This window comes from Schistocerca serialis, chromosome 4 (assembly GCF_023864345.2).
Source record: "Schistocerca serialis cubense isolate TAMUIC-IGC-003099 chromosome 4, iqSchSeri2.2, whole genome shotgun sequence".
NCBI lineage: Eukaryota > Metazoa > Arthropoda > Insecta > Orthoptera > Acrididae > Schistocerca > Schistocerca serialis.
The window spans coordinates 795,375,827-795,388,887 of NC_064641.1; the positions used below are offsets into that span (position 1 = coordinate 795,375,827).

The 13,061-nt window shown below is 37.1% G+C and overlaps 1 protein-coding gene across 1 annotated transcript in view; it reads right to left on the reverse strand.

The window, feature by feature from the left end:
- The window catches only part of LOC126473383 (xylosyltransferase oxt), a 100,996-nt gene that overhangs the window by 82,308 nt on the left and 5,627 nt on the right, over positions 1-13,061 (reverse strand). Inside the window, exon 4 of the mRNA XM_050100391.1 lies at positions 8,045-8,187. Within this exon, the coding sequence (XP_049956348.1) occupies positions 8,045-8,187 (143 nt within the window). The remainder of the gene's footprint in view (positions 1-8,044; positions 8,188-13,061) is intronic.

Genomic DNA, 13,061 nt, shown 5'->3' on the forward strand with positions numbered 1-13,061 from the left:
AGTACCAATAGAATAAAACGTTATCTAGATACAATAACACAAATACACAATTCCTAGCCTTCCATACAAAATATTGTCAGTCAATTAAAGCTCCTGCAAATAAAACCTATACCCCACAAATCTAAGAAATATTCTGGATAACCTTAAAGTTGTAATTTACCAATGGTGCGCAATCAGGGGACACAATGGAAACACTGCTTTGGTAGCGGTAACTGTGAAAACATACTACATAATTATATTCACATGATTATTCAACAATATCTACATAAAACCATCACATTTCTTTGAAATACATAGAACTAATATGTTCCTTATGTTACATTATTCATAAAGCATTCTGAGCCAAGCCAAAGCAATGTCAGTGTAGATTAGCTGAGCAGTGAGAGACTTGCAATGTGCATCTCTGTTGGTCACAGTCTGTGTGCATGTGTTTCTGCCACAACCCATGCTAGCTTCAGACTGTTTTCCTCAGTTTATGAGTTTACCAAATGTGTGTGAAGGTGCCAGGTAGTATCTAATAATATAATATAGAGCTACGTCTACATGTGTTACAACAGAGCTTTTGTCCAAGCCATTTTCTGCACATTCTTTCTCAGAAAAAAAGAGATAATTAAACATTGATGGCCAACACCAGAACTACCAAACTTGGTTCGAAAGATCAGTAAATTCAATATACATTTTCAGTGCAATGTGGGTACCAAATGTGACTGATAGCCAATAGCAGAGACCTAAATGCACTGTTTTGCTGGTGTTGTCTGTTGTTTGAAAAGAATAGAAACACTAGTTGGACCAAAAGTGGGTACATGCATTTTGGAAATTTAGTGAAGTCGATAACTAAGCAGAGTGTGTTTGTTAACCATCAACAATCATCTGTGGCTATAGCTACTCTTGCAGAAAATAAAATGGAAACAGCAGTTGATGACCAGCTTAAAAATGAAATATCTCTATAGGAAGGTGGAACATGTACATCTTATAAGCTTCATTAATGCAATGCATTTTCTACCTGCTTCAATAGCTACGTTTGTTAAAGCATTGCTTGTTGGAGAGGGAGGTTGTTCAGTCCCAGACTGAATGCACTAGGCAAATTAACGGCAACAGTCGCAGTGCTAGCCAGCCTGGATGTGGTTTTTATGCTGTTTCCCACATCCCACTACGTGAAATACTGGGCTGGTACTCCCCCACCACCGTTACATGATTTGCAAATATTTAGAAAACTTTCACTCACTTCCACACAAGTAAAGTGTTACATGCAGAAGGAAGAGCATCCAGCCACCTCTTAAATTAACCATGCCAAATCCATTAATAACTATGCTGGTTCTACACTGATGTGACTCAAAGGCACAAGAAAAAGAAGAGAATGCTTTGTGTTTTCTGGGAAAACAACAGCTGACCATTTGAGGATACAATGAAACAAGAAATTCTATTAACTAGGAAAATTTGTGAATTGACTGGTTGGCTGGATGGTTTGGGGAAGGAGACCAGACAGCGTGGTCATCAGTCTCATCGGATTAGGGAAGGATTGGGAAGGAAGTCGGCCGTGCCCTTTCAGAGGAACCATCCCGGCATTTGCCTGGAGTGATTTAGGGAAATCACGGAAAACCTAAACCTAAATCAGGATGGCCGGACGCGGGATTGAACCGTCGTCCTCCCGAATGCGAGTCCAGTGTCTAACCACTGCACCACCCCGCTCGGTCTTCGTGAATTGATGTAGTACACTGCAGCGTATGTGCTCTTTTAGTGGAGTGCACAGAAATTTCTACTGTGTTTAAAGAAATTTCCAATGGAATTCAAAATGATATAATACAAGTCAAAGGTGTGACTGTTTTGTCAGCTATATAGCTGGACATTGCGTTGCTTTTGTGGCCATCATGGTTGATGAAACTACAGATGGCATTTCTTATCAGAATTCAGAGGTAATGAAAAGTTGATTGCACAAACATTTGCTGGGTTGGTGACTATGTCAAGAAATAGGGGCCAGCAGAGTTCAAGCATTAACTAGGGCCACATATCCTGAAGTATTATTTTTTCACTGTTATGATCGTGTACTAAACCTCATTTTGTCTGAAAGCATCAGCCAAATACTGGAGTGTAAAATATTTTTTAGTTCACTTAATAGTCTCGCAGTTTTTTCCTAAGCATCTTAGATTTTTGCAATGTAATTTTCCAACATAACGGGATTACTCATCAATACTGGTAAACACTATACCAGAACACCCTCTCAAGAAATTGATTCGGATACTTTAGCACCAACTAATGACTTTTTGGCACTTTTAGAAGATTTCAAACTGTTTTTCTCTTGGACACATTCAACAAAATATTTACCTTCACTGATGTGTTATACAACACTCATTAGAACCAAGCAAGTGATATTTTGTACTGTGCACAGAAAATCCAAGGAACTCGCTGTGCTATGTGACAACTAAAAAAGTCTTTCAAGAAACTGTGTCTCAAGTAGGACAACCTTAAAAGCGGAAAAGTATCAGCTATAAATTCATTTATTGCAAGGTATTTGATGATATCTATTTTAATTTATGATTTCAAGATTATCCTGCATTGAAATTTCTAAATTCATTGTCACATGAAAACTGCGGACAAATTCCAATTAGTTCCCCGAAAGCGGTTTCCAAAGTCTCTTTAATGCATACGGAAAGTTCTTTGACACCGTTCAATTGAAAAATGAGCCAACTGTAGAACTGAAGAGCTTATAAATAAAACCGCGAGTGAACTTGCACAACTGCTGAGTACTAATTCAAATGCTGTGTGCTATGAGGTAAAGAATTAGAAACTGTTTCAACTAAAGTTTCTAAATGCCCAAATTTTGTTGTATTACACCATAACATTCACTCACTCAAAAAATAAAACTACCATATTGGAAGCCGTACTCCTGTGTACACTAAATGTAGACATAATTTGCATTACTGAACATTGGCTATGAAATGACAAAGTAAAATTAGCCTCAATCTCAGGATCTGCATTACCAAGTCACTGCACCTAAGAGTTTGAATGTGGTGGCTCTGTGAAAGAACAAATAAATCTCTGTGATGTAAATAAACATTATACTGATTCCACTGAAAAAGATTTCAAACTTTCCATTATTAAGCTGCCACAGCTTAGTTTTATAACTATTAACATACATAGAGCACCAAGTGGAAATTGGCCGGTCTTCCCCCTGAGCAAACTACAGGTTCTGCCGAACAGGATCAGTGCATTAAATATGAAGACAGTGTTCTGTGGTGATTTCAATAACAATTCTTCAGACTACAGCAGTACTAGAGATGCACTGATAAATATGACCAACACAGTCAATACGATCCCCACAATACACTGCCCAACAAGATTAACAGAAAGTACAGACTCTGTCATCTCACACACAAGATACAATTCACAAGTAGAGTGCTGAGCATAGGTTATAGCAATCATGAAGCGCAGCTGCGGTGTATAGAACTGCCAACAGGTAGTAGCAGCTGCAAAAAAGAAGTTGAAATATGAACTTTTTCTGAAGATAACATTACAATTGTTAATTTTTGGTGGCTAAGGAAAATTGGGAAAGCATCTGCATTCAGAACAATGTTGATACCATGTACATGTGTTTTCAGGATATCTTTCTTTACTATTTTAATGTAGCAATTCCAAAAGAAGTAAAAACTGTAAAACCTTACAACAATAAGGAAAGGGTAACAAAGGCTCAAAAATTTCCAGTGACAGAAACTGATTTCAGCACTACTGTTGTAAGAAAAAGAAGTCCCATGAATTTGCAGGTTATTCTAAAGCCAGGGACCGATGACCATAGCAGTCTGGTCCCTTTAATCCCCCCCAAACCAACCAATCTAAAGCCTACAAGAGAATTTATGGTAGAGTAGTCAGATAGGCAAAAATTATGTGGAACGACAATTTGATAAGTAATTCATCTAATGAAATGGGACCCATGTTAAAAGCAATAAAGAAAGAAACTTGTAGCTTAGTACAAAAAAAGGGAATGTATCATGAACACTAGAGGGCTCAAAAATCACAGACCCAAAACCATTCATGACAAACTTCAATGAATACTTCACTTCACTTCACTTCACTTCACTTCACTTCACTTCACTAGCTGAAAACCTCATTCACGTGAACTGTAAAGAGCCAGTCACAAGTACCTCCAGCAAATCGGTGATCTTGGCTGTTTCTGTGTATATTTATGAAACAAATTCTTATGAAATTATAAGTAAAATTCAGTCATTAATCAATACAATCTCAGAGGCCTTGATGAAGTAGCTGATTTCATATTAAAAGCATGTGCTCACCTGTAGCAAAATTGTTGGCAATTTTCAACCTCTCTCTATAAACTGGTGTCTTTTCAAGTATTATCAAAACAGCAGAAGTTTCACCACTGCTAACAAAAAGGTCCTTCTGATATAATATCATACTACCAACCTGTGTCACAGTTAAGCTCCTTCTCAAAAATTCTAGAAGAAACTCTCTTATGACAGGCTTTTAAGAATAAATAAATATTCTCCTCTTACCGTACAACAACATGGTTTTAGAAAGTCAAAATCTACACAGATAGTCAATTTTTAATTCTCAGGCTGTACTTTAAAATCCCCAGATCAACATCAATTAGCTGCAGGTATTTTTCTAGACCGGCCAAAGGCCTTCGACATTCTGGACCATAACATTTTGATCGAAAAATTAGAAAGACCAGGAGTAAGATGTGTAGCACATAGCTGGTTGTGTTCATACCTAAAAAAACTGCAAGCTGAAGATTCTGTTTCAAAATGAATACAACACTAAAAATAAAACAATGAATAGTTCCTTTCTTGCTAATGAATTAGCAATAAAATTCGGCATACCACAGGGCTCAATCTTAGGTCCACTACTCTTCTTGATTTATGTGGATGACTTTCTTGAATATATGAGTCCCCAAAAAACTATCCTATCTGTCGAAGACACCAGCATACTGCTTACTGGATCCAGCCCAATTCGGCAAGACCAAACTCATTGTAAATATTGGCAAACTATGTGTGTCAACTTTCATTTATTTCCTCCATCTAATCAAATGTCAACTCAAGGATGATTGAAAAATGATCCCCTAGAAAATGCGTCACAAAATTTTTGGGTCTGTGGGATCACCAAGATTTAAAGTGGGGTACCATATAAATAACTTGTCTAGGAAACTCTCATCCGTGTGCTATGATCACTAAGAATATTGAAGTCAAGAATAAGCAAAACAACAACCCCAGGCATACTATGCACATTTCCACTCATGGCTTCAATACGGGATCACCTTCTGCGGACACTCAACTCACAGCATAAAGGTTTTTAGAATGCAAAAAAGAGATCTAAGAATAATTGTGGCCTTAAAAATGTGGAGTCCTGTAAATCTCATTTTACTGAGTTTAGTGTTCTGAATGTTTCAAGTTTATTCATCTATGAAACTGTCTTCAGAACAACAGCATATCAGCGGAGCATAATTAACATTGGTATAGTACTACACAATAAGATACCAGACGAACTACAAATTGCTATGTATCCAATATTTAAGATTAAACTAAAGGCATCTCTAATAAAGTGCTGTTTCTATTCTGTTAAATTTTTTTTGAATATGTAACAAATAAGAAGTTGCTTGAAAAATTAAATTGTAAGAATAGGTACCTAATTTTGTCTACTATTTGCTAATACTATGTATTAATGAAACTTTTCTTTGACTTGTAAAATATCAGTTGTACAATTTGTACTGTATGATAAAACTGGACCAATAAAAAAATCAATCAATCAATACTAATAAAAAGTTTTCAGCAGTTTAATATGTCAGTGTCATTACTGTATACAATTCCTGTGAGTACGTCTTCAGTAGAAAGGTTGTTTTAGCACTGAAGACAACTAAAAGCAACTCTCAAAATTCTACTGGAGAGGAGAGACTGTCTCATCTTGGAAATATTTCTACTGAAGCTTTGTACTAGAAGAACTCACAAAGTAGGAATGTTTCTTTCAGGAGGTGGTAACCAAATTTACTTCCTAGGAGAGAGAAATGGATTTTCAATTCTGTTGATCTCGCAGAGGTGATCTACTGAAATGTCAAGGGTGAGTTTAAAGCCAGAAACTGGTTATTTTTTATAGAAATTTGCTTACAGTAATTTAAACTGGTATTAGTCTAATTATTGCAACATTTATTCTTTCAATTTAAACTATTACCAGGTGTGTGTTCAATCTTTAATATTTATGTTTTAATTTAACATTTTACCAGTTAAGTTGTTGAGACAAGCCTAGCCCTTGCTTTACTATTATTTACTTAAAATAATAATATTAATATTTTAAATTAATGAATAACATAATCATATTTAATATGGAATAATACATACTAATAATATAACATTGAGTGCTTCAATTACCTGAATAATCATCGCACATCACTCCAATTTACAAATAACATTTATCTTTCGAAATTGCTGGTGAGGCTTATTTCTTTAGAGCAGTGTTAGCAACAGAGGCCAAGACTACGGGGCGAAGATACGGAGCAACACATGAGCCGTTCTAACATTGTAGTAGGTTACAGGCAATACAGTGTAGCACTCTCTCCCTCTTGGAAAGTATTTGATGTTAATTGAAAGCAAAAGTGGTGGTAAAATAAGAGATCTTTGAAAGATACCTACAAACTGCCAAAGTTACAGTTTCTATATGAAGCAGCAGAACAAAATTTCAGAGGACAAGAAAAAATGTTAATAAGACACATTAGTGCTTTTATAAGTTGAGGTAATGACATCTCATTTATCATATGTCAGGCTTGATGGCCTAGTGGAAAAGTGCATGCCTGGAAACCAAGACATCACAGAATCTAATCCCAGTTGGATCACAGAAATTTTCAGTCTTCAGTTTAATCTTTACCTCTCCTGGCGAGGAATTGCCATGAACAACATGTGGTTCAGATTCCATGTTTAAGTGTAGGGTCCTTTATGGCAGTTGGACAATGGGGGTAGGTGAAGGACATGCAAGTCGCCAAAGTATCATCCAACTGAAAGACTTGCACTCAGCAATTGAGCCACATGCAATTATTAATTACTCATCATATACTCTGGATTATTAGGAGAATATAAATCCAGAATACAATGGTGACAATACACTGTATAGAAGCGAATGACATGGAACAAAAGATCAGGAGTCTAGTCCATCATCAAATAAACAAATACCTCCATCACTGATTAGTCTACGACAGAAACAAGAAAACAACAATTAGGTAGCTGGAGGAACAGTTGACCCAAAGGGAAAAGAAAGGGGAGATGGAAAAGGAAATTAAACCACACCAAACGGTGAACAATTTTCATAGTAATTCACAGGAATACAGCTCTAAGCATTAACAGTACGACAATGCAAAATTGGTGGGACTACATTTGTTTGTTATCTCAATTATGTTTAGAAAATTTTGCATTGTAATGCTATGTAACAATACAGTTGTCAAACTGAGCCTGACTTCAGTCACAGGTAACTCCAGCAAACAATCAGTTGCCGCAAAACTCCCAGGTGCACATGTTAAGTCAGTGTAAATTAATCTTACATATGAAGACAACTTTAAAATAAACAGCTTACAGTTAATGAAGCCACAATACATGTAAACAATGTAAATATCCTGCTTCCAACATGTAGTTAGAACTTCATATTCTGTATTGCTCATCTAGCTTACAAAAGAAGATGTATGATAAAGGAACTCCAACCATACGTATAGAAAAGCAACTGTTCTGCAAGTAACAATGTCAATGATTTGAGATATTCTAATACTGTTGTATCAACATTAGTTTGGATGGCAAAAGGCTTCAAAATTATTCACGGCATATGAAATTAAGAAAATGGGAGGAGAGGACAAAAAAGAATGGTAGAGGAAGGATTGGAGAATAGAAAAGGTTGATGGAAGGGACGAGGGGAAGAAATGAACCTAACTTAGTATAAAAAAGGGCATTTTTTAACAGGTAAAAAAAAATTTAGACCATACATACTTTCAGGTTAATTATGTAAAACTAAAAGAATAGATTTCATTTAAATTCAAAGCTGACAATTCTGATGATGTTTTACATACTTGCAATGCCTGTTTCATAGACATTGATTGTGTAGTATCCACCACAGGCTTCATGGGCATCACTCGGGCACTTCATGTTGCAGGATGAATCAGGAAGCCGTGATGTGGACGGAGGCTCCTCATATCCGCAGAAGCACTCAGTACTACTCAAAGAGATAAATGACTAAAATTATGAGAGGTAGACCCTTGTTAGGAAATAAATTTTTTATTAGCTAATGCAAGATTTTACCACAGGCAATCAGAGAACTAGTAACAAGTTTCTTGTGGTGGTAAATGTTGGAGAATTAATTCTCAGTCACATCTGTGTCAGAAAACTATCTAAATACTGCATATCAAACAAGACACTAACACAGAAAGAAAGAGAGAGAGAGAGAGAGAGAGAGAGAGAGAGAGAGAGGAGGGAGGGGGGGGGGGCAAAATGTGAATACGATAAAAAAGAAAGAATGCTAATGTTTCTTCATCAAAGGAAAGCACAAATTCAATACACATAGTTTGTTTTGGATGACACTTCCTCCCACACTAAATAATGTGTTACATAATGTTGGGGTCAACTGAATATGCTGATACTGAATTTTGACTTCATCCCACGATTTAATGTAGTGTGGCATGTGGCATCACACATGTGTCAACAGGAAGAGGACAAAATACTGGCTATAAATTTTTTTTTATTCTACGTTACTTTTGAGAATGTAGGCTGTGGCAAACGACCGATTTGTAGTGTAACCTAAGGTTACTGCCGTGAAAGGTGACAATATGGTTGTGAGTGGATAAGAAATCTTAGCTGAGGGGACATCTAAATCTGCATCTACATAAACACTTTGTAAGACACCATACAGTTCATGGCAAGCATTTGTACCACTATAATAATTTCCTTTCTTGTTTCACTTGCATGGCAGCCATGATTTCTCAGCTTTTGTCTTTGCGTTCCTTATGTGAGATGTACACTGGTAGCTCGTGGTAGCAGAATTGTTCTGCAATCAGCTGCAAATGCATGTTTTCTTAATTTTCTCAATAGTGTTTCATAAAAATAACATCTTATTTCCTCCAGGGATTCCCATTTGAGTTCATGGAGCATTTTTGTAATACTCGTACGTTGATCAAACCTTGATTGAGACACAGGTGTATTTGAGAATCTATTCTTTATGCTCAAACCTTTGTTAACAGTCTGCAGTGTATCACTGAATCAAATACTTTCTGGAAATCTAGGAACATGGAATCTACCTGTTCTCCTTCTTCCACGATTCACAGGATGTCGTGGGAAAACAAAGCAAGCTAAGTTTCTCAAAACTTTCTAAATCCATGCTATTTGTGTACAGAAGTTTTTGTGTCCCACGTAAAACTTAGAACATGGTTAAGAATGCTGTAGCAAAATGATGTCAAATGGTCTGCAATTTAGTGGGGCCATTCTTTAACCTTTCTTGTGTACAGAAGTCACCTACAATTTTTTCCAGGCAGTTGGAGCTTTATGCTGGGTGGGAGATTATCAATAAATGCAAGCTAAATAAGGAGTCAACGCAAAAGAGTACACTCTATAAATGCAAGCTAAATAAGAGGTCAATGCCAAAGAGTACACTTTATAAAACTGAAACGGGATTCCACTCAGACGTTGGTGACTGTTCTATTGATCTCCTGTGTAGCCTACAGCTCAGGTTATGTTGAAAGGTTACACTTGAATTGCAAGTTGGGGAAGTATCACTGAAGGCTTCAGTCAATCTGAATGTTTTTATTCTCAAACATATATAAGATGCTGATAATTTATAGACAGGTAAGCAAGAATCAATAATAGTACTGTCATTCTCCTCCATCTGCTGCTTATGCTATTTCCAATTATTTAAATTGTTTTCCTTGTTTACTATATTGACTTCACTGAAGGTGTAATGACTTGCTGCTAATGACCTACAAAACCAATCTGGAAACTTGTTAATAAGATTTGTACTTGTATTCTCAAAAATGGTTTGGCTACTATCACATTACAAGACTATAGAGAAATGATACATTGCATTGACAAAAATCTGGGATGACTACTGGAGGAGACATGCTGCTTCTCTCTCTCTCTCTCTCTCTCTCTCTCTACCTACCTACCTACCTACTTATCTCTCTGCTGCCACTGACAGTCTGGCCAGTTCTTCAGTTTGAATAACATATAACATGATTAGCTGAAACAGGCAGCATTTGCCAAGGTGGCCACTTGGAGGCACATAACACCTGAATCTTATCTGCTGTATTACTGTTAATGGAGTGGGTTAAGACTAAAATACTACAGATAACATCTGGAAACATAGAAGGAGTTCAACACAGTAACTGTCTATATAAGCCAGAAATGAAAACTGTGAATTTACTTTCATCGGCACTCTTTGTGGTTTCAAATCTCCCAAAAACAGAGCTTATGTTTATATAAGTTTTCACATTTAAATGAACCACTGTACTGATCCTACAGCATTTCTATTTCCCCTTGAGGAATATTATTAATGTTGTGGTCTTCAGTCCAAAAAATGATTTGATGCAGCTCTTCATGTTACTTTATTCTATGGAAGCCTCTTCATCTCCAAATAACTAGTGAAACTCACATCCTTCTGAATCTGCTAACTGTATGCATGTCACAGTCTCACTCTATGATTTTTATTCTCCACACTTCCTTCAAATACTAAATTGGTGGTCTCTTGATTTCTCAGAGTATGTCCTACCAACCTACCCCTTTTTTCTAGTCATGTTGCACCAGAAATTTCTTTTCTCCCAAATTCTATTCAGTAGCTCCTCATTAGTTACATGATCCACCCATCTAAGCTTCAACATTCTTCTGTAGAACCACATTTCAAAAACTCTTATTCTCTTCTTGTCTAAACTGTTTATTGTCCATGTTACACTTTTGTATATGGCTACAATTTATACAGGGTGGTCCATTGATTGTGACCGGGCCAAATATCTCACGAAATAAACTTCAAACGAAAAAACTACAAAGAACGAAACTTGTCTAGCTTGAAGGGGGAAACCAGATGGCGCTATGGTTGGCCCGCTAGATGGTGCTCCCATAGGTCAAATGGATATCAACTATGTTTTTTTTTAAAATAGGAGCCCCATTTTTTTATTACATACTCGTGTAGTACTTAAAGAAATATGAATGTTTTAGTTGGAACGCTTTTTTCGCGTTGTGATAGATGGCGCTGTAATAGTCACAAACATATGGCTCACAATTTTAGATGAACAGTTGGTAACAGGTAGGTTTTTTAACGTTTGAAGATTTTATTTTGGTTGTTCCAATGTCATACATGTACCTTTGTGCACTCATCATTTCTGAGAACACATGCTGTTACAGCATGATTACCTGTAAATACCACATTAATGCAATAAATGCTCAAAATGAAGTCTGTCAACCTCAATGAATTTGGCAATACGTGTAACAACAGTCCTCTCAACAGCGAGTAGTTCGCCTTCCGTAACGTTTTCACATGCGTTGACAATGCGCTTACGCATATTGTCAGGCATTGTCGGTGTATCACGATAGCAAATATCCTTCCATTTTCCCCACAGAAAGAAATCCGGGGACGTCAGATCAGGTGAACATGTGGGCCATTGTATGGTGCTTTGACGACCAATCCACCTGTCATGAAATATGCTATTCAATACCGCTTGAAGCGCACGCGAGCTATGTGCCGGACATCCATCATGTTGGAAGTACATCGCCATTCTCTCATGCAGTGAAACATCTTGTAGTAACATCGGTAGAACATTACGTAGGACATCAGCATACATTGCACCATTTAGATTGCCACTGATAAAATGGGGGCCAATTATCCTTCCCCCCATAATGCCACACCATACATTAACCCGCCAAGGTCGCTGATGTTCCACTTGTCGCAGCCATCGTGGGTTTTCCGTTGCCCAATAGTGCATATTATGCCGGTTTACGTTACCGCTGTTGGTGAATGACGCTTCGTCACTAAATAGAATGCGTGCAAAAAATCTGTCATTGTCCCATAATTTCTCTTGTGCCCAGTGGTGGAACTGTACACAACATTCAAAGTCGTCGCCGTGTTGATGTAGCATTCTTAACACCGACGTTTTTGAGATTCTCGCACAGTTTGTCTGCTACTGATGTGCGGATTAGCCACAACAGCAGCTAAAACACCTAATAGGGCATCATCATTTGTTGCAGGTCGTGGTTGACGTTTCACATGTGGCTGAACACTTCCTGTTTTCTTAAATAACGTACCTATCCAGCAAGCGGTCCGGACACTTGGATGATGTCGGCCAGGATACCGAACAGCATACGTAGCACACGCCTGTTGGGCATTTTGTTCACAATAGCCATACATCAACATGATATCGACCTTTTCCGTAATTGGTAAACAGTCCATTTTAACACAGGTAATGTATTACAAAGCAAATACTGTCCGCACTGGCGGAATGTTACATGGTACAGCACCATCTGTCACAAAGCGTAAAAAGTGGTCCAACTAAAACATTCATATTTCTTTACGTACTACACGAATATGTAATAAAAAATGGGGATTCCTATTTTTTAAAATGCAGTTTATATCCGTTTGACATATGGCAGTGCCATCTAGCGGGCCAACCATAGCGCCATCTGGTTTCCCCCTTCAAGCTAGATGAGTTTCGTTCTTTGTAATTTTTTCATTTGATGCTTATTTCTTGAGATATTTGGTCCGGTCACTATCAATGGACCACGCTGTATAAATACTTTCAGAAAACACTTCTTAACACTTAAGTCTTTATTTGATAATAACAAATTTGCCTTCTTCAGAAACACTTTTCTTGCCATAGCCAGTCTACATTTTATATCCTCTCTACTTCGGCCATCATCAGTTATTTTGCTGCACAAATAACAAAACTCATAAACTACTTTAAGTGTCTTGTTTCCTAATCTAGTTCCCTCAGCATCACCTCATTTAATTTGACTACAATGCTTTATCCTTGTTTTGGTTTTGTTGATTTTAATCTTATACTGCCCATTTCCTTCAACTGTCATACCAAACCCTTTGCAGTGCCTGGCAGTACT